Source organism: Stenella coeruleoalba (assembly GCF_951394435.1).
Source record: "Stenella coeruleoalba genome assembly, chromosome: 1".
NCBI lineage: Eukaryota > Metazoa > Chordata > Mammalia > Artiodactyla > Delphinidae > Stenella > Stenella coeruleoalba.
The window spans coordinates 110,607,967-110,626,463 of record NC_137169.1 but is presented as its reverse complement, the minus strand read 5'-3'; the positions used below and the strand labels follow the sequence as shown (position 1 = coordinate 110,626,463).

The window sequence follows — 18,497 nt, the reverse complement described above, 5'->3', positions numbered from 1 at the left end:
ACAGCAGTGAGAGGCCCGCGTACCCCCGCCAAAAAAAAAAGAGAGAGAATTAAGAAACATTACCTGAAAATTCAGAGATCTGAGTTCTGACTTTTCTCTGGTCTCCAAAAGGTCTGTTTCCTCTTGCTGGAAATTCTTTTGTTGGTTACTGTTTTTCCTCATTATAACTAGAAGAAAATCAGATAGCTCTTATTTTACTCTGCACTACAGGAAGGAAGATGTCTCAAGTGTATACATGTTTTTCTTCGCAAGAGCACCAATTAACATTGGTAATCTTCTCTGTCTTACTACTTGAATCTATGAATTATCAAGCCTGATCTTGTATCTTAGGTGTAGTAGTCATATCCTGAGGGTATAGGAATTAAATTTCGTTGAGCCCTCTTCCAAGTGCCCACTTCTACAGATGGAATTGAGGCTTGGGGCGGTAAAGTAACTTATTAAATATTTGACCTTGTAAAAGTAGCAGTTTGAACCTATGTTCTGATGACTCAAAAATTTTTCTTTCCAGTGTCACATTGCTTTTTCCTACCAGGAAGATAACCCTGGATTTAAAAAGTGCTGGTGAAATTGTGTGTCTAGATTTTGTTAGTGTAAGAAATCAAAATGAGAAGGACAAATGATTATTAGCTTGTCTGTAATAATTTTGCTGTATGAGTAAAGAAAATATTACCTTTTATCAGCCTGAGTTCTTCATTAACCAAAGCCAAGATACTGAATTTATATAGAATTGAGGGCAGATAAATGGGCCCCTCTGACCCTCGCTGTATGCAGACAACTGAGGCTTCCTGTTAGATGCCCTTGGTCTCCATCAGTAATATAGGCCAATTAAAGATATGCATGAGTGACCTGAGGAACTTCCCATTCATAAAAGAGTCTTCTCCAGGAGAAGAATTTGGTATGAGAATTAAAACCAAAGCATCTGACTTTTGAGCATGCATGTACAGAAAGCCAGTCACAAAAGAATGTTTACTTTTTTGAGAGATGTAGGCTCTTAATGGACTATCCAGGTGAGCATGGTATTTGGTTTCAGGCATCTATACAGTAAGGCCTCAGTGACTGGAAAGCTTTTGAAGTTTACTTTCACTGCTGAGGTTGAGAGATGAAATCTCCTTTAATATAGATCATCTAGGAAGTTATAGGGTAGAATGTTAGCTCATTTAATGTTGACCTTCCATGTATATACCTATGATTCTTCTTTCCTTATGGACTATTTAAGGGCCTTTATTCTGATAAAGCACTTGTATATTTCTTTCCATAGGATGGATAGAATGACAGAGGATGCTCTTCGCCTGAATCTGTTGAAGCGGAGCTTGGACCCAGCTGATGAGCGAGATGATGTCCTGGCTAAGCGACTCAAAATGGAGGGGCATGAGGCCATGGAACGTCTGAAAATGTTGGCACTGCTCAAACGGAAGGATTTGGCAAATCTTGAAGTGCCACATGAGTTACCCACCAAACAGGATGGCAGTGGTGTCAAGGGCTATGAAGAGAAGCTCAATGGGAATCTCAGGCCTCATGGAGACAACAGGACTGCTGGAAGGCCAGGCAAAGAAAACATCAATGATGAGCCTGTGGATATGAGTGCTAGACGGAGGTATGGCTTGGTTCAGCTGCCTCCATAGATAGGGTCTCATCATAAACTAAGCCTATGAAAAATGAATGACTTCCAATGAGAGGAGGGTGTTTTTCAACTTAAAGCTTCTTGAATGAAGACGTACCTGTGCTATCTGGCTTGACCGTGAATTCCTCTTGTTTCTAGATGAAACTAGGTGCCTCCAAAAATTATTACCCTTAAGATAAAGTGGCCATTTCTGGATAAAGGAGGCACTAAGAGTTGATACCCCAGTTAGAAGCGAGTTAATATACACTTTCACTCTAATCTTATGGCCATTTTAGGAGGAAGAACAGTCTTTTCTTCAGATCATCCCAAGAGTTTTAGGGATGTGTTTATTATGGAGACCCAGCTTTTATTACATCAAAGAGCATGGGCCTGTCTTTTCTTGTGTTAACAAGGAACTTTATATGCTAATCCTCTACATTCTTACTTCATTTGTGCCACATTCCCCAAGCCCCATATGTGCATACACATTCACTTATATGAGTACCCTCATGCTTGTGCTCTTTCATACACACAGCACACAAGCACATGTTTTCACAGGTCTTGGTCAAGGTTGAGTACTTGGAACTGTGGAGAACACAATATAAAGAGGTACCTAGAACTGGCTGAGGTTAGAGTCTACCTGAACAATGAATCATAGTATAGACAACCCTAGTTCTAAGAACATTCAGTTTATTCATGGTTCAGAAACACCTGATAGACATGAGAATTACTCTTCACTGTTCAATTGCCCTCCAGTTGACCTTGCTGACTTTGTCCTAGGACTGATCTAAAGCAGGATCCTTAAGAAGCTGGACTGATGCAGAAAGAAGAAAAAAGGAAGGAATGGTTTACAATCTTACTTGGGTTTCTTTCTCTACCTTTTAATGTTTACTTATTAGTATTGTCCCAGAATTATTTTTTTAAACCACACCCAGTAGGGGAACATTGTTCTTGGTAATAGCATTAAAACCCTTAGGAAACTTCAGGTAAGTTCTCTAGTGGTTGTGGAAGAAGAGAAAAATTCTTGGGAGCTATACATAGTATCAGCAGAGTATTATGAAAGTAGATTAATCCTTAGATCCTTTTAGAAAAAAAGAAAAGTGGGTGAATGAGATAATGCACCTGAGTAACCCACTTGCCCCATAATCACCCTTAACCTTCTGGGGCAAATGACTAATCCTACTTCACTGGGGACAATGAAGAGGAGAAATGTTAGGTGGATTCCTTACATGCACATTGGAACTGAAAATGTGTTTTTCATAGAAACATTGTTACACATTTTGATAAGATCTCAGTTCTGTTGGAATTACAGTGTATCACAGATAAATTCTGTATTGAAAAGAGTACCCTGAAAACTACCAGTGTGTTTAATTTTATTAGAGGAATGAACTTTTGTTCATGAACTTGATTCTTTGGAAACTGGGAACTGTTTTTAATGGTCTCCAGGAAAAGAGGCTTGATGTAAACCATCTAGATACCCATTCTGCGTGAAAAAATGGGCCCTATCTCCCCTGTCGTTCTTCTTCCCTTTCACCAGACCAGATATACTGACAGCTATTTCCACTTAGCCTCAAGCTTATTGTAAGAATGAACTAGACTGATAGATTGCTCAGCATGGAGAACAATGGTTTATTTGATGTGGATAAAAAAGGAGGAGGGAATTGGAATTTAAAAGCAGAAAGAAGGAAGGGCTCTTGACGTGATAGCCATAATTGCCTAAATATCTTTTTTTTTTTTGCCATCAGTTGGGCAAGTTATGATATCTGTGAAATAAGATATGCATGAAACCAACACTGCTTATGTTTTGGAATGCTGTCGGGACGTGGCAGTTTTCTTTCTGGTTTTGTTTTTACTACCTGGATAAGGATTAGGAGTTTTATAATTTCTGGGAATTTGCCAGTCTGAGTCACAAAATGATGTCAGCAGCAAGTCTGGCTTTTAATATTATCTAATTGGTAGGGTTTCATACTTAAGAACACCAAATATTGTAAATCATATATGTGTTTGGGAAAGTAGCAAAATAATTTCTGTCCCCGGAAAAGCTTAATAAATGAGGCCAGAATTCCAGGTCAAAAGTTAAAAAAAAAAAAATTGAAGAATGAAACTTGACTTGGGCTTTGCCTTACCTGTGCTATCTATCTAATGTGAGTCTCATTATATCTGGGAATAAAATATCATTTAGGGTTTTCTCAGATACTACTTCCTTATAAATGTCGCTCAATTCCAAAATCTCCATGTAGGAATGTCTCTGCTTGTCCTGTTGCTGGACAGTCCTTAGCAGTAGGTGGCACTCATTTGAGCAAGGAAGAATTCCTTAGGTTAGAAATAATCTGTGAGGTGTGTATCCAGCCAGGACCAGGATGGAAAGAGTTCTGACTGTCAATGTAAGCATTGGGGAATCATGTAGAAGAAGTAGAAATCTACCAGACCTCAAAGTTGTTCACCCATGTTCTTGTTAGGGATGGGGAAGGGGGGGCATGAGGGAATATAGAAATGATAAGTAAAAATTAAAACTCTTCATTTAGGCCTGACCATTACTCCAGGAACTTGGGGTTAGAGAATGGAAGGTTCTTTTCTCCCTCTAGTGACTTCTTTTTCTGTAAGCCTACATTCTCAGCTTGCTGTGTCTGTGAGCAGTGGTTATAGAGCGATCCAGACAAACTTAGTAGTTCCCAAGATGGTCATTATTATGACTGTCTCCCTACTTTATTTCCTCAGCTAAATTTGGTTGTTTTAGTAACTCAGTTTTACCCTGTTGAGGAATTGAATGCCTGTCCCAGCCATCCAGGGTGCCTTGTGCAAAAGGCATCCTAGTCCCAACAGTACCTGAGACAAGGGGCCCTGAGAAATGGTCAGAGACTCTCAGGACTATAAAGATCTGTGGTTATAAAAGGTTTGAGTTACCTGTTTAAATAAGATCTAAGAACACATTGTTTTAGACCTACATACTCCTGACTATACACTATAAATCTCAAAGAAGTAGGGTCAGCGAAGATAACTCTGAGTTAAGAAATCAGAGGAGAGTTAGAGGTTATGGCCGCTGACTTGGGAACCTACGGCAATTAGAATTTGCAGGGTTCTTGTTATCCAGGTCTTACGCAGTGAGTGCCATTTCTCATGATTTTAGAGGGACAAGATGCTCTTAAGGCTTGCTCCAGGAAGACCAAAACCAGAGTTGTCTAATAAATAGGATTGGCCATAAGGCATAGCCAGTGTGGAAGATTTAGATTTCAAAGTTATTTCTAGATAGTTTCTTTCTGAGGGAAGATGCTAAGTAGAACTTGCAGGTAGATGCAAGTCCCATGTATTTAATTCTGAAGTTTCAGTCCTCCAGAAGGCTGTAGACATTTATACTTAGCACTGTCCATTCTCTCAGGCCATTGACAACAGTACCTTCTTTTGGCCTTAACTCTTGACAGGATAGACTGCCAAAGGAGTTGTCATGTAACCTCCTTTTTTGTAGATCATCAGACAGGCAGGACCATGTTATCAGTATCATGGGTTGCCTCCTTAGCAGTGTGTCATCTGTATTTGGGGTGGACAAGTAGGCTCTACTGCCTTTGTCTTTCTTCCCCTGTGAAGCTAACCATTTCTTTCTTGACCTTCTCTGTAACTAACAAGACAACCCAAAAGGAGACTGAGATATAAGGAAAACATTTGGAATTTTGATTAAAATCAGTGTGACAAAAACACTCATCTCTTTTTCCCATTCCTAAAGCCAGTCAGTGTCTTTCTGTCTGCATCTTCTGTAAGGAATTTAGATGGGAAAAATACTTTTGCTGAGGTTTTGTCGTCACTTACATCTTGGTGTCTATTTTATCCTTTGATTTGGATGTCTCTCTCTTTCCCTGGGTGAATCAGGACAGACTTAAGTTTCCTTGGATTTCTTTGGTCAGTGTAGAAAAGTTTTCTGAACTTTTCTATGAACTTTCACTGTTGGAAGTACCTTAATTTTTCTTCTCTTGTCTAGTGAGCCAGACCGAGGAAGGCTTACTCCCTCCCCAGACATCATTGTTTTGTCTGATAATGAGGCTTCCAGTCCCCGTTCCAGCTCCCGAATGGAAGAAAGACTCAAAGCAGCCAACCTAGAGATGTTTAAGGTAAAGAAAAGAAAGATTCCTTTCTCCATTTCTTGCTTCTACTATTCTCTTTAATTCCCTGAGACTCCCATGTCTGGTTTTTTAGTGTTTACTTTTTGGATCTAAAAACTACCCATTGATGAAACTCTTCATATGTGATTCTCAGCCTCAAGGGTGTGCCCTTTTAGAGGGAACTATTAGAATCAAGTGGAGAAGAGAGTTTGAAAATGCATATTCAATATAATTTCTTTGGAAAATGAAAACTTCATAATTCAAGTCATGTGAAGTAAACTCTTAGCTAGAAGGATACATTCTATACTCTATCCTGGGTCTCGGAATATGGAGGAATTCCTAAGTTTTCATGTATTTCTAGAGGAAACATGGCTTTAAAAGATTGAGAAACATTATTTTAAAGGAAAGCAATATCTCCCTTTGGCTGTTCTTCTATTTTGCCAGGAATCTGGTTAATTAGCATTTATATGTGGTCTCTTCTTTCACTCTGTAAGCAGTTTTTGAGTACCTACTGAATACCAGGCACTGTGCCAGACTGTGTGCTAGGGACGCAAAGATAACAATTCCATTGCCCCTTGTGCTTCTTGTGGAAGGTGGAGGTTTGGGACCTAAAAGAAGAGATCATCTTGCAGGAAAGGACTCTGAGTAACTGCTACCATAGCTGATAGTCTCCATGTTTCCTCAGGGGAAAGGCATTGAGGAACGGCAGCAGCTCATCAAGCAGCTGAGAGATGAGCTGAGATTGGAAGAAGCCCGACTGGTGCTGTTAAAGAAACTGAGACAGAGTCAGCTACAGAAAGAGAATGTCGTCCAGAAGGTACTGTGCCCGAGAAATAAGGGACTAGCAGAAAGCAAAGAAAAACTGGTTTGAGAATGGGCTGCCCCAGGTAGATTCAGCTGGGTGGCTCATTCTTCTCTGGTTCCATGGTTTTTAGTCTCTAGGAATAGTGATTTTTTTTTAATCTTGGGCCTTAATCAAGAAAACAGTGATTCTGTTTTTCTTATTTTCCCTCCTGGTCAACAGGAGCTTCAGACTGACAAGGAGTTTTGAAAGTCTAGAAGTGTACCAAATTTCTGCCTCCGATTATTAGCCTTTTCCACTGTCTCATTTTCTCTTCTCTCTCCCAGACTCCAGTTGTACAGAATGCAGCATCTATTGTTCAGCCATCTCCTGCCCATGTGGGACAGCAAGGCCTCTCCAAGCTTCCATCCCGGCCTGGGGCACAAGGGGTTGAACAGAATTTGAGGACATTGCAGGTATGTGGCCCATAGTGTGATCTTAGTTTCAGGGGGCCCTGTTATCCTGTCTCTGTATTGGGGCTTTTGTAAGATCATAGAAGAACCTGGCCTTGATAGAGGTGTTATTACCATAGATGGTCCTTTTGGTCCTTAATGGCATGATTTAGTCTGCAGTAGAAAGATGAATAACTAATCTTCCCACCGTAGTCTTTCTTCTCCAGAGGTTTCCAGCTTAGCCCTTTTCCATAGAGGGTTAAATAGTTTATACCAAAGAAGCTAGGGAATTCCTAACCACTAATCAGGTTTTATAGTGATGGTAGATTTATCCCCATAGATCCTTACACAAAATTACCAAGTCTGACTATGTTTCTGTGTTTCTACTTAGCTATGTATTACAGGCAGTGTTTTCTCTTTGGCATTTTGTGAAGCGTTTTACCGCTATGACTATATCTTTTCCTCTTCTTCCCCTTCAGGGTCACAGTGTTATCCGTTCAGCGACCAATACCACCCTCCCACACATGTTAATGTCTCAACGTGTGATTGCGCCAAACCCAGCCCAGCTACAGGGTCAGCGGGGCCCACCTAAGCCTGGCCTTGTACGCACCACAACACCCAATATGAATCCCGCCATCAATTACCAACCGGTAAGAGGGAGCCCTCATGGGGAAACAGAGAAATCTTTTATTTGCTTTCCCTGTTGAAACAACCATAGATTTTAAGTTTTGGGACACTGAGAAACTCTAGGACAACAAAGGTAATTTTGGTGGGTTGACAGTGGTCCCCAAAGTGGAAACACTGAGGAATTATTTAGTAGTAGAGAAGAAATGTTATATGCAGCAGAGCAGCAGTAAGCTAAAATCTGCCTAGAAGAAAGAGATAGAGGGATCTAAGGAATAAGAAGCATAAAGGATGTATGACAAAGCATCCCAAATCTTTATTTTTCTCTTAGCAGTTTTATTTTTATTTATTTATTTGGTTGCACTGGGTCTTAGTTGCAGCAGGCGGGCTCCTTAGTTGCTGCATGCATGTGGCATCTAGTTCCCTGACCAGGGATTGAACCGGTTCTCCCTGCATTGGGAGCGCGGAGTCTTAACCACTGTGCCACCAGAGAAGTCTCCCTCTCAGCAGTTTTAGTTCGTAGCCACTATCATTCTCCTTTCTTACATGCCAGAGTCCTTTATCAGTGAAGTTGGACACCTCATGTCTTTTTCTGAGCTTGAGGGAAGCTAAGTAGTTCAGACTAGGATCAGATAGTGTTCTCTGCCACGAAAGTAAGAATTGGTTCTTTCTCCCACATACCATCACTGACCCCTATACTCAATCTGTTTCAGCAGTCAAGTTCTTCTGTTCCCTGTCAGCGTACAACATCCTCTGCCATCTATATGAACCTTGCCTCCCATATTCAGCCAGGGACCGTGAACAGGGTGTCCTCACCACTTCCTAGCCCCAGCGCCATGACTGATGCTGCCAACTCACAGGCTGCAGCCAAATTGGCTCTTCGCAAACAGCTGGAAAAGACACTCCTGGAGATTCCACCCCCTAAACCACCTGCTCCCTTGCTTCATTTCCTGCCTAGTGCAGCCAATAGTGAGTTCATCTACATGGTAGGCTTGGAAGAAGTCGTACAGAGTGTCATCGACAGCCAAGGTAAGGCTATTTGTTGGTCAGTCTTTTTAATCTAAACAAGAAGTTGTCAAACCTGATTGATATGGGCAGAGTATCGCATGGTACTGTGTAATATTAAATAATCTCTCTTTACTATTGCCAAACCACCTCCTGTCTCTGATTCGGAAACTGTTTAGGAGCAGCGTATCAAAAAGCTTTTTGTGTGTCTGTGTATCTTAGACTTAATATTTTTGCTGTGTATTTTGTATATCTTGTCTGTTTTTTGCAGTATATCGTTAGCTCTTTTAAATGTGTCTGGCGTGATGCATGCATAATTTGAAGACTAGAACACTTATTTTTAATGTTAGTGTTTATGTGGCATTGTGCTTGCATTATTATATTCAGTCCCTGCTGTTTGAGTGCTTTTAGTTGAGAAAATAGACTGATAAAGATAACTAGGACCACATAAAAGCTGTAAGCCAACACTGAACTATAAAGTATTAATAACATCACACAGTCTATTCTGACAAAAGTTATTAAGCCTGAATTTCTAAACATAAGGACTTAGGGGAACACCTGAGGAAAGTGCCTAAAGGGCTCAGTATTGGCTATAAATAGATCACAAAGTGAATAATTCAGACACTGATAGGTAAAAATTATGAATGTATATGATAGAGTAAGTGTAGACTGAGGTAAAGAGATGCTAAGAAGCAAAAGTACTGGCGGAATTAGGTGGAGCCCTTTGACTGAATTGACACACATTTTCTTCTCAGTGTGGTGTAACAGGAAATCAGAAAACTTGGGTTCTTGTCCCAGTTTTGTCTTTTGGAGCTATGTTTCTTAGACTTAGTTTCCTATTTGTAAATGGGGATGGTACTGTCTAATTCCCTGAAGTGATGTTGCAATCAAATGAAATAAAAGTATTTTATAAATTATAGAGGCTCCTTCTTAATTCAGCAGAGTAAACTCCTGGAAAAAGATCATCTGATGAAAAGAAACAGAGGAGATACAGAGGAAATGTGAAACCACTGATTATTCTTTTTGTTGGCATCTAGGGAAAAGCTGTGCCTCACTCCTGCGGGTTGAACCCTTTGTTTGTGCCCAGTGCCGCACAGATTTCACCCCTCACTGGAAGCAAGAAAAGAATGGTAAGATTCTATGTGAGCAATGTATGACCTCCAACCAGAAGAAGGCTCTAAAGGCAGAACACACCAACCGACTGAAAAATGCTTTTGTTAAAGCCCTACAGCAGGAACAGGTAAGAATTCTGACTACTTCTCACCAGCCACCTGCCCAGGTTTGGTTTTTCCAAAAGACAGTTTTTTCTAGTTTAGAGGAGTTGTCTCTCTGATCCCCACAGTCCAGGTGATCTAGGTTTCTGCATCTAAGTTCCTAGAACCTAGAGGTCTGGGTTCCCTTTTTTTTCTTCTTACCATTCTGCCTTTCCCATTTCCATTTGGCTGTTTCTGATTGGGTTAGAGCATAATGACATATGGCTGAGCTTAAGGGAAAGGGACAAAAGGCTTGAGACTCTTGGCTTTCCCTGGTAGTACTAAATAATTCCTCTATTCTTGATTTCATTTCCTTAAACAAATGGATTTTGGTGAGAGGGATTTATATTTGTACTAGAAATCTCTTTGAGAGAAGTAATTATCTGCAGTCCATATTTGACAAAGAAATGACAAAGGAAAGGGTAGATTATAAAGTAGCCCAATGAAGATTAGTGGTTGCTAGAGTGTGTGAACTCTCATATAGTATTAATAGAATGAGAATATCTTGGAGTGGGGAAGATGTGTTGGGAAGCTCAGATTCTTTTCCACCCCACCACCCATCAGACCCCTCTGGGTAGCATCATGGGTCTCCTGGAAAATGGGTAGACAAGAGTCGAAAAATAAAACTTAGTAACTCATCAGCCTTAATTAATTACATTAGGCAGCTCATCGCCAACACCCAGATCTCTCCAGCCAACTTCTGAGAGCCAGCTTTCTTGGAGAGAGGGATTCCTAATCATTGAAGTGTGTAGGTTACTTGTACCCAGAGATCTTAGTTCACCTACCCCACCAAACTCTTTTGCCTTTTCCATATCCCTCCAACTAGCTGGCAACATTAGAGATAAGAAGACCTCTAGGTTTTCTGGTTAGGAAATTGGGTGCTGTCCTGCCCAACTTGACCTGATGACTCCCAACAGGAAATTGAACAGCGATTACAGCAGCAGGCAGCACTCTCCCCCACTACGGCTCCAGCTGTGTCCAGTGTCAGTAAACAAGAGACCATAATGAGACATCATACGCTTCGACAGGTGAGGATTTCTCTTGAGGTTTTGTCAGCCATTTATCTCAATTTGTCCTTTCTTCTGCCGAAAATCATACTGCTCTTCTGTACTCCCATATCCTTACCTCCCCCTTACACCTTCCATCATGGTAAAGTTATGATCGTTTGTCTCCTCCTCATTGCAGGCTCCACAGCCCCAAAGCAGTCTCCAGCGTGGTATACCCACGTCTGCCCGTTCCATGCTTTCCAACTTTGCACAGGCACCCCAGCTGTCTGTGCCAGGTGGCCTCCTTGGTATGCCAGGTAAGAAGGGTTGATCTGAGAACTTTTCTCAGGGATTGACTAATTAGTATGCAATTCTTTAGCAGCCCCTTTAGGTGAATTGTTCTTTCTTTTGTTTTCTGCTCTTTCTTTAGGCCCTACTCCCTTCACTCTTGTTATTTGGCAAAGGTTTGCTAAATCCATATTACTTGCTAGGCACTGTACACTAGGGTTTTAGTGGTGAAAATGACACAGTCCTGTCTAGTGTGCCCTCTTAGTGGGCATGTGGTTATTGATCTCTTTTGGCCAGAATAGCAGGGTTAACTGTCCTGATCCAGTTTGAATGACCCAGGGATGATTCTTTACAGTCAGCAGGCCCAAAACCAAAGCAGGTTCAGTAATTCCCTCTTTGTCTTGATTATTTTCCTTTCACCACTGTTTTCTTTGACTCTTCTGTACCATCAGGACTGTTTATTATTCCTGGTAGGATTGAAGTTTTGGGAAGATCTCTCCTAAAGCTTGGGAGCAGGGTGGGTAGTTGCTACTGAAATAAAGCTTAACTGAGTCTGCAAAGATGTAGACAACTTCTGTTTCCTCTGCATCTCCACCACTGCAGCCCCAGGGTAGTGTGGAAGAAGGTGTCATTTCCTCTTTTAATACCTGCGCTCCACTTTTGTCTCCTGGGTCTAGGTGTCAACATTGCATACTTGAACACTGGTATTGGAGGACACAAAGCCCCCAGTCTGGCAGACCGACAGCGGGAATACCTTTTAGACATGATCCCTCCCCGGTCTATATCGCAGTCCATCAGTGGACAGAAATAACGCCTGTTCCACTTGTACTGCCCCAACCTTGTATCCTTTACTCCTCTCCTCTCCCATTGCCCCCAACTTCCGTCGCATGCAGTGCCTGTACTGGTGCCTACCATACACGGAAAACAAAACAGAAAAACAGAAGACAAACAGTAGAAATCAACAAGAAAACACACGCCCTGCCCCACCACCTCCTCTTTATTTCACACTGCTGCGATCTGTTCTTCTGCCACTTTCTCTCTTCAGTTTTCTATAACAGTGAGGTGGATCTTTGCCTCTGATAGAGGTCAGAATGAGGTCCTGGGGAGAAATCCAAGCCCTCTGACGTGTGTTTCTAAAGTTTGTTTTTATGCTTTAATTATTATTATCATTTTTAATGATGTTGTGTGTCGTCCCTTTGTTCAGTGGACGGTTAAACCTTTCTATTTTCCCCCCAATATTTTTTTTTTTCCTTTCGTCTTTTTTTTTTTTTTGGTAAACACAAATGATATTCAGTTAAGTGATAGGAGCATTGCAGTAGGGTCCCCAACTGCCAAGTAGGACATGACTGGGAGTGTTAGGGGCAGAAGTTTTTAATGCACTTAACCCCAGGGTCAGGGGGAGGTGGTGGCATCAAACAAGGAGGAATAGCACACCCGCTCTGGGGTGTCTCTGAGCTGCACAGTTCTGGAGGCAGTGTTGAGTATTGAAGTTGGGCTCTAAGAATGAGGGGAAAGAGCCTGGAAGGAGAAGCTTTAAAACGTAACCACCCTAGAATTGACCCATAAAGAAGGGGGAGAAAGGGGCGTGACAATGAGCATAATGTTGAGCCAAGGAGGACTGAGACCAGGTCCTGGCCTTCTGGATGCTGGGGGAATGAGATTGGTCTCCTGACCCCAGTGGAGACACAGGAGTCTATTCCAGGCCAACTAGCCCCAAATTATTTCATCTTATTTTCTTTGTAAAATTCTCCCCCATCCCTGTCTCTTTTCTTTTCTTTTCTTTTCTTTTTTTAAATCCTAATATGCCCTTGGTAACCACAGCCCCATCTGTAATATAGAGGAGTGGCTATTCCTAGCCTGACTTTGCTGTGTGTCCTGGACATTGGATGGACATGAGTGAGTGAAATGTCAAAGGGAGGAAATAGAGGAAGAAAGAAAGAGGGGTTTCCCTCCCAACAGTTGCGACTTTCCCATTTGTCTCTTTACCTTCTGAGCGCCAGGAGATGAGGGTGAGGGCACCTAACAGATTGGAGCGCTGCCCTGACCCTGCTGCACTAACTGCAGAGCCAACCGCTCAAAGCCAGACAATTCATGTCAAAACCAATCCTGGACTTGTGCTATACAAGTAGATGTTGTCTTTTTTCTCCCCAGAATTCTATAAATTTTGCTTTTTTGTTTGTTTTTATTTTTTTCTTAAGTGCTACTAATGTAGAGAATGAATTGAATTGTGCAATGTTGCTGTTCTGGGGATTGGGGAGATTAGCATCCCATTTGCCCATACTGTGGGGGAAGGGGGAGGGGACCAGGCTGTTTTTGAGGTAAGGGAAGCCCCTTAAAGGTAGAGGTTTCTGCTCTCCTCATAGTGTATGCCCACCTGGCTCTCCAGCCGTAGAAGCTGCCAGAGTTCAAGGAAGGGATACTCTCAGCAAAGAGGTATGAAGAGAGGAGTTTAACATTTTACCCTTGAAAGCAACCTGGGGAAGGTCCCCCACTTTTATTTTTAAAATTAAATAATTTTTTAAAGTAAGAAGGCACTTTTAAAATTAACACACACACAAACTGCACATCCTCCCCATAAAGTTTGGGGAGGGGATGGGAGAAGGAGCTGGAATCAGGCTCAGTTCCCCCCACACTGGCCTCTACTCCCCATACTCCAGAGCCACTGTGGGTGATTATACTGGCCCTACGGGCCTTCCTGGCTTTTTTTTCTTTCCTCCCTTCCCCCAAATTCATTGAGCACTTAATAAAGGAGCAGAGATGCAGCCTGTGTCTGGGCTCCCCCAGTGGTGAAATGATCTGGAAGCTAGACGCTAGTAACAGGTAGTGATGGGGTCGTTTCGAGTATTTTTCTGGGGAATGTGGAACCCCTGACTGTAAGTGGTGGGAGAGGGAGGGGGGTTAGTGGAACTGGGTCTGGGATTATTTTAAAATTATATATATATATATAAAGATATATTCTTACATCTCTCCTTTGCCCTCTGTGCTTTGAAAGCACTGGATAAATCGTTTGGTTTTGCTTTTCCCTCTTCCACAAAATTGGAAGCTTTTTAAAAAATATTTTCCCTGCAAGTCATCTTGCCTTGTGGCATGTCTGTCTAGCTTCTTCCCCCCCCAGCCCCCATGATGAAGTGCCATTTCTGTTATGTCTCCCCTCCCCCAGCTCAGAGGTGCTCAGAGGTACGAGGTACCCAAGTTTGTCAATTGAGATTAAAAGTAAGGAACAGAGAATGTGCAATACCGTCTGGCTGGGGGGTGTCCCTGCCCTGAGCTGAGTCCCTTCCCTGGGAGCCAGGCCACCTTTGAATGGGGCTTGGAAGTAATATGTGTCGAGAATGGGGGATGATGGGGAAGGAAAGCCTGTAGTCGAGTGCCTGCCAAGGTGCTGAGGCGATAGGGGAGAGGATGGAGTCTTCCCTGTTTTTATCCCCTCAGGGTCAGTTACACAGAGGCTGCTTGTTGACTAGTATAGCTCCGTGACCCTTTGCTCAATCGCTGAGGTTTGATTTCTTACCCTTTCTTCTCCCCATTTTCATACCCTTCCCAGGGATTAGTGACAGGGGTGAGGTTCCCCTAATCATGGTAAAGTATTAGCCTTCCACCTCCTCCCTTTCCTCCCTCTCCCTCATCCTTCTGTTTTCCTCATTTCTCTACTTTTTCACCACTGATTGCCTTGTGTCCCTCCAAGTCTATTGTTGCTGTCCATCCCCAGGCCTTGGGCCCCATAGACACTAAACCTCATGCCCTAAAGATAGGAGGAAAGACCCTCTGTTCAGAGTTATTTTACCCCTGGAGCATTGAAGCTCAGGGTGATACTAGAGTGAGGATCCCACCAGTTTTGCCTGGCTTCCTCCATCCCCAGAGGCTTTAAAAGTAGTAGTAGTTTATGGACAGTGGCTTACTCTCTAGAAGCCTGATATGGGTGGATAAGCAGTAAGGCTTGGGTAAAACTGAGGGACAGAGGTCCTTATTGGTTTTTTTTTTTTCTTTTTCTTTTTTTTTGTCATTTGACCACAGCATCTGGACTTCTTTCATCCCTGGAATAAGTACTTTTTCCACATTTTTTGGATGTATGTATGGTAGACAATTTTTTTTTTAAGACACAGAGATAAATGTTTTCCTGCTTTGGTTACCTTTCCTTTCCCCTTTAAAAGGAATTAGCTATAGAACTGCTTTGTAAAGATGCTTCTTGATATTTTACTTTTGTTCCTTTTCCCGAGCCACTCCCTTTTCTCCCCACTTCTCCAGAAGGCATAACCTTCTCTCCACACCCCACACCCCAGTCCTAGGCTCCCTTCCCCTCCAACAAGACCTTCATTAGCTTATGATATTTGCTGCCGAGATGTTATAACAAGGACTCATTCGTGTATATAAGCTATTTCTTGATCCATTTAAAAGGAATTGTACATTGTGTAGAAAAAAAAAAAAACTGAAAAAGAGAAAAAAAAGCCCTAGCCATGGATATTGTGAAACTGTGTTATGTCATTTTGTAATGTGCCCGTTTGTGTATGATCCGTGCAAAAGGGTTTCTGGGGAAGGGGCGGGGGTAGGGAGGCAGGGCTGTGGAGGGTGGGTAGGGGAGTGGGCCGGGCCCAGCACACTGAGACTGGCAGCTGCCCCAACCCCATCCCTCCTTAGAGATGCCACCTCCCCCACCACCCACCCCTAATTTGTGCCTTGCCTCCCCACCCTGGAGTAGTCCCTCCGGGTCACCAGCACTGCCTTGGCAGAGCCCACTCCCTACCCTAACCTGCCCACCCTCCCTACCCCCCAGCATTAGGTTGATACTGTGGGGAAGTGCTGGGGGTTGGGAGGTAGCCGAGGAATGGGGCAGTTCCCGGGGGCATTGAAACCAAGTATTATTATGAATTGTAATTGTATTTGCACTGTTTTTTTTCCTCTGATTGCATCAGCATATATACAATATACCTATATAACAAAATTCAGTGTCAAGCTTTCTTATGCAAGGGATTTCCTCCAACCCCAAAAAAGAAGCTAGTTTCATGGGCCTTTGAGGGTGGATTGTCATGGGATGATAGAAATGATTTTAACAAGTCATCCTAAGAAAGTCTCCCCTAGGGAGAGCCATATCCATCTTTGTAAATTGGGGTGAGGTTGGGTTACTGCAAAAGCTAAGGCTCTTAGTCCGGACTGTGGAGAGTAAAGAGAACCACAACACAAAGGGAGGTGGGTGGTGGCACAGTCTGGAGACCTGGGGTTTAGTCCCAAGCTTTCCTACTAACTTGCTATGTGACCTTTGGTAGAGTTAATTTTCTGGGTCTCAGTTTTCTTATTTGTGAAGTGATGGCAGACAGGGGGAGATCATCTGGCCACCAAATTTAAAATGCTTCCTTCCCCACCTACAAAACAACTTGAGGTGAGGAAAGTGTTGGGCTGAAAACCCATGGAGGAAACCAAAGTGACTAGTGTTGAAGTGGGTAAATGTGTGACCAGTACCCTTGGAGAGCTGCCAGGCCCCTACTGTTCCTTTTGGTTTAGGAAAGGCAGCAGAGTGATGTTTAGGACATCAGTTAAACCTGTGACATCTTTGCCCTCATGTCTCTAGTCATCCAAGGGCAGGGACCAGGCCCCAAGCCCCACCTCACAAGCAGCTGCCCTCAAGGGTGGTTGACCATTGAATACCCCAGGTTGGTGGTCACTCACACCCTTTGTGAGCTACAGGATGCAGAACTTTACTCACTTCTTGGTAGGAGAGGTCAGATATAGTCTACATCTTGTCTCCTTCCCTCAGATCTCATCTAAACCCCCTAAAGGCAGCTGTCTGAATAGCTGTCTCCTTCAGGGGCCCAATTTCCCCACAGCCTGGGCTGAGTACTCCCACACTCTAGGTCTTGGCTGGTAAAGCCTGGAGAGGGTATAGGATGGTGGGTGAAGCCCTGGTGAAGGTGGAAGGATAGATTGGTGGTGGGGTGGGGAGCAGGGAGGTGGGATGGGGAATGGTCTTCTCTGAATGGGGTGGGTGGGAGGGGAACAAGACCCTTTTGCACAACTCTTTAAGTTTCCTTTTTTTAAAAAAAAACAAAAAACAAAAAACAAACTCTAATTTTCTGCATTGTGTTTGGGAATTAAAATGAAAAAACTAAGACCAATAGAAACTGGTTTTCAAAAAGGCAAATACACTCCCATCTGTTTCAGATGCTGCTGAGCATTTCAGCAGTGACAGATTCAAATAATAAGCTAATTTTTGGAGAAAGGATTAAAAGAAAAAAAACTTTGTAATATTTATCACTTGCAAGCTATGTTTAATAAAGAAAGGAATGGTTTCTAAACTTTCCTGTGGCTTGTGCTTTAGTCATGGGGGGCGGGGGGGGGCAGTTTGGTGGGAGAATTTTAGGGGCGATCTGGAGATTAGCTATGACTTATACCCCCTCCAGTCAATGGGGTACCTTTAGTTTGTGCCCTTTTCTTCAATTGTGTTGATTATTTAAAGCCCTTACTTCTGTATTCTTCTTCCCCTCACCTTTATATAGATCCAGTGTTCTGGAAGCCACTGACCCCACTTAAATTACCTGATGACGTAAGGTCTAAAGGTATCCGTAAGGAGGCTGCATTTAACCCAGAGGCTGGATCTCCATCCTGTCCTAAGGAGAGGTGTACCCTAGCTGTCCTTGGCCCTTCTCATCACACTGCTCTAGACTCCAGTAACAATCCTTTGTAGCATGCTGGTTTCTCCCGGTGGGGACCTTAAAACAGCTCACACTGTTCTTTCCTTAGCAAACTGCAGAATATGTAGATCCTCAGCCTCAGTGCAACATGCCCTGAAAGATCTGGAACCGCTCTGTCTTACCATGTCATCACCCCCACTTCCCCAGGTTTTCCTTTCAATCCAGAACATTAACCAGATCCTAATTTATTTTTTCCGTTTTGGTTTATTTCCAACAAAGCTCTTAGACCAGGCCCACCCAGAGGAGAGGATGTTACTTCCTCAGGGACCTGAAGTTTGGGGCTGTTCTTAACCTCTTGGTCCCCTGCCACATTTATTAGTTAAAGCTGCTTACGCCCCTTGTGCAGTTGGGGAGGGGCAGGGCCCAGCCTTGCTGGAGGTCTTGTCACTGGTATGAGCATCATCCTACAAGAGCACAGAGGAGACAGTGTTTGGGGTCCCCCTAAGACCTGGGTTTTCCTTCCTCCAAGACCCTACCCCCTTTTGGGCACAATACTGGACAGCCTTGGAGGGAGGCAGATTGAGGGAGAGCCTGGGGTTTGGTTTTAGGTTTGTGGTAGAGCTGGACGAGGAGGGACAAGGAGGCCAGGAGGGCCATAGGTCAGAGGGAGGAGTGGGGAAGAGGTGGTCTTTGGACACCTAGAATTGAGGGGAATAGATGTGTGGGGTGCTCCACAGCATCTGTGCTCATTCTACAAGGGATTCAAGGCCACCAGAACCTCAACGCAAACTAAT

The 18,497-nt window shown here is 43.1% G+C and overlaps 1 protein-coding gene across 4 annotated transcripts in view; it reads left to right on the top strand.

The window, feature by feature from the left end:
- GATAD2B (GATA zinc finger domain containing 2B) overlaps window positions 1-17,018 on the top strand; it is a gene marked incomplete at its 5' end in the record, with an annotated part of 83,775 nt that extends 66,757 nt beyond the window's left edge. For 2 of the 4 annotated variants that reach the window (XM_079919753.1, XM_079919754.1), the window contains 10 exons: window positions 1,259-1,594; window positions 5,571-5,700; window positions 6,377-6,508; window positions 6,820-6,948; window positions 7,404-7,574; window positions 8,262-8,577; window positions 9,591-9,793; window positions 10,724-10,834; window positions 10,992-11,109; window positions 11,758-17,018. In XM_079919753.1, coding sequence (XP_079775879.1) covers window positions 1,260-1,594; window positions 5,571-5,700; window positions 6,377-6,508; window positions 6,820-6,948; window positions 7,404-7,574; window positions 8,262-8,577; window positions 9,591-9,793; window positions 10,724-10,834; window positions 10,992-11,109; window positions 11,758-11,891 — 1,779 coding nt within the window. In that variant the 3' untranslated portion in view covers window positions 11,892-17,018. Of the gene's footprint in view, window positions 1-1,202; window positions 1,595-5,570; window positions 5,701-6,376; window positions 6,509-6,819; window positions 6,949-7,403; window positions 7,575-8,261; window positions 8,578-9,590; window positions 9,794-10,723; window positions 10,835-10,991; window positions 11,110-11,757 lie in introns of those variants that run through there. The other 2 variants (XM_079919752.1, XM_079919751.1) reach the window with 2 other exon arrangements.
- Window positions 17,019-18,497: the final 1,479 nt, after the last annotated feature.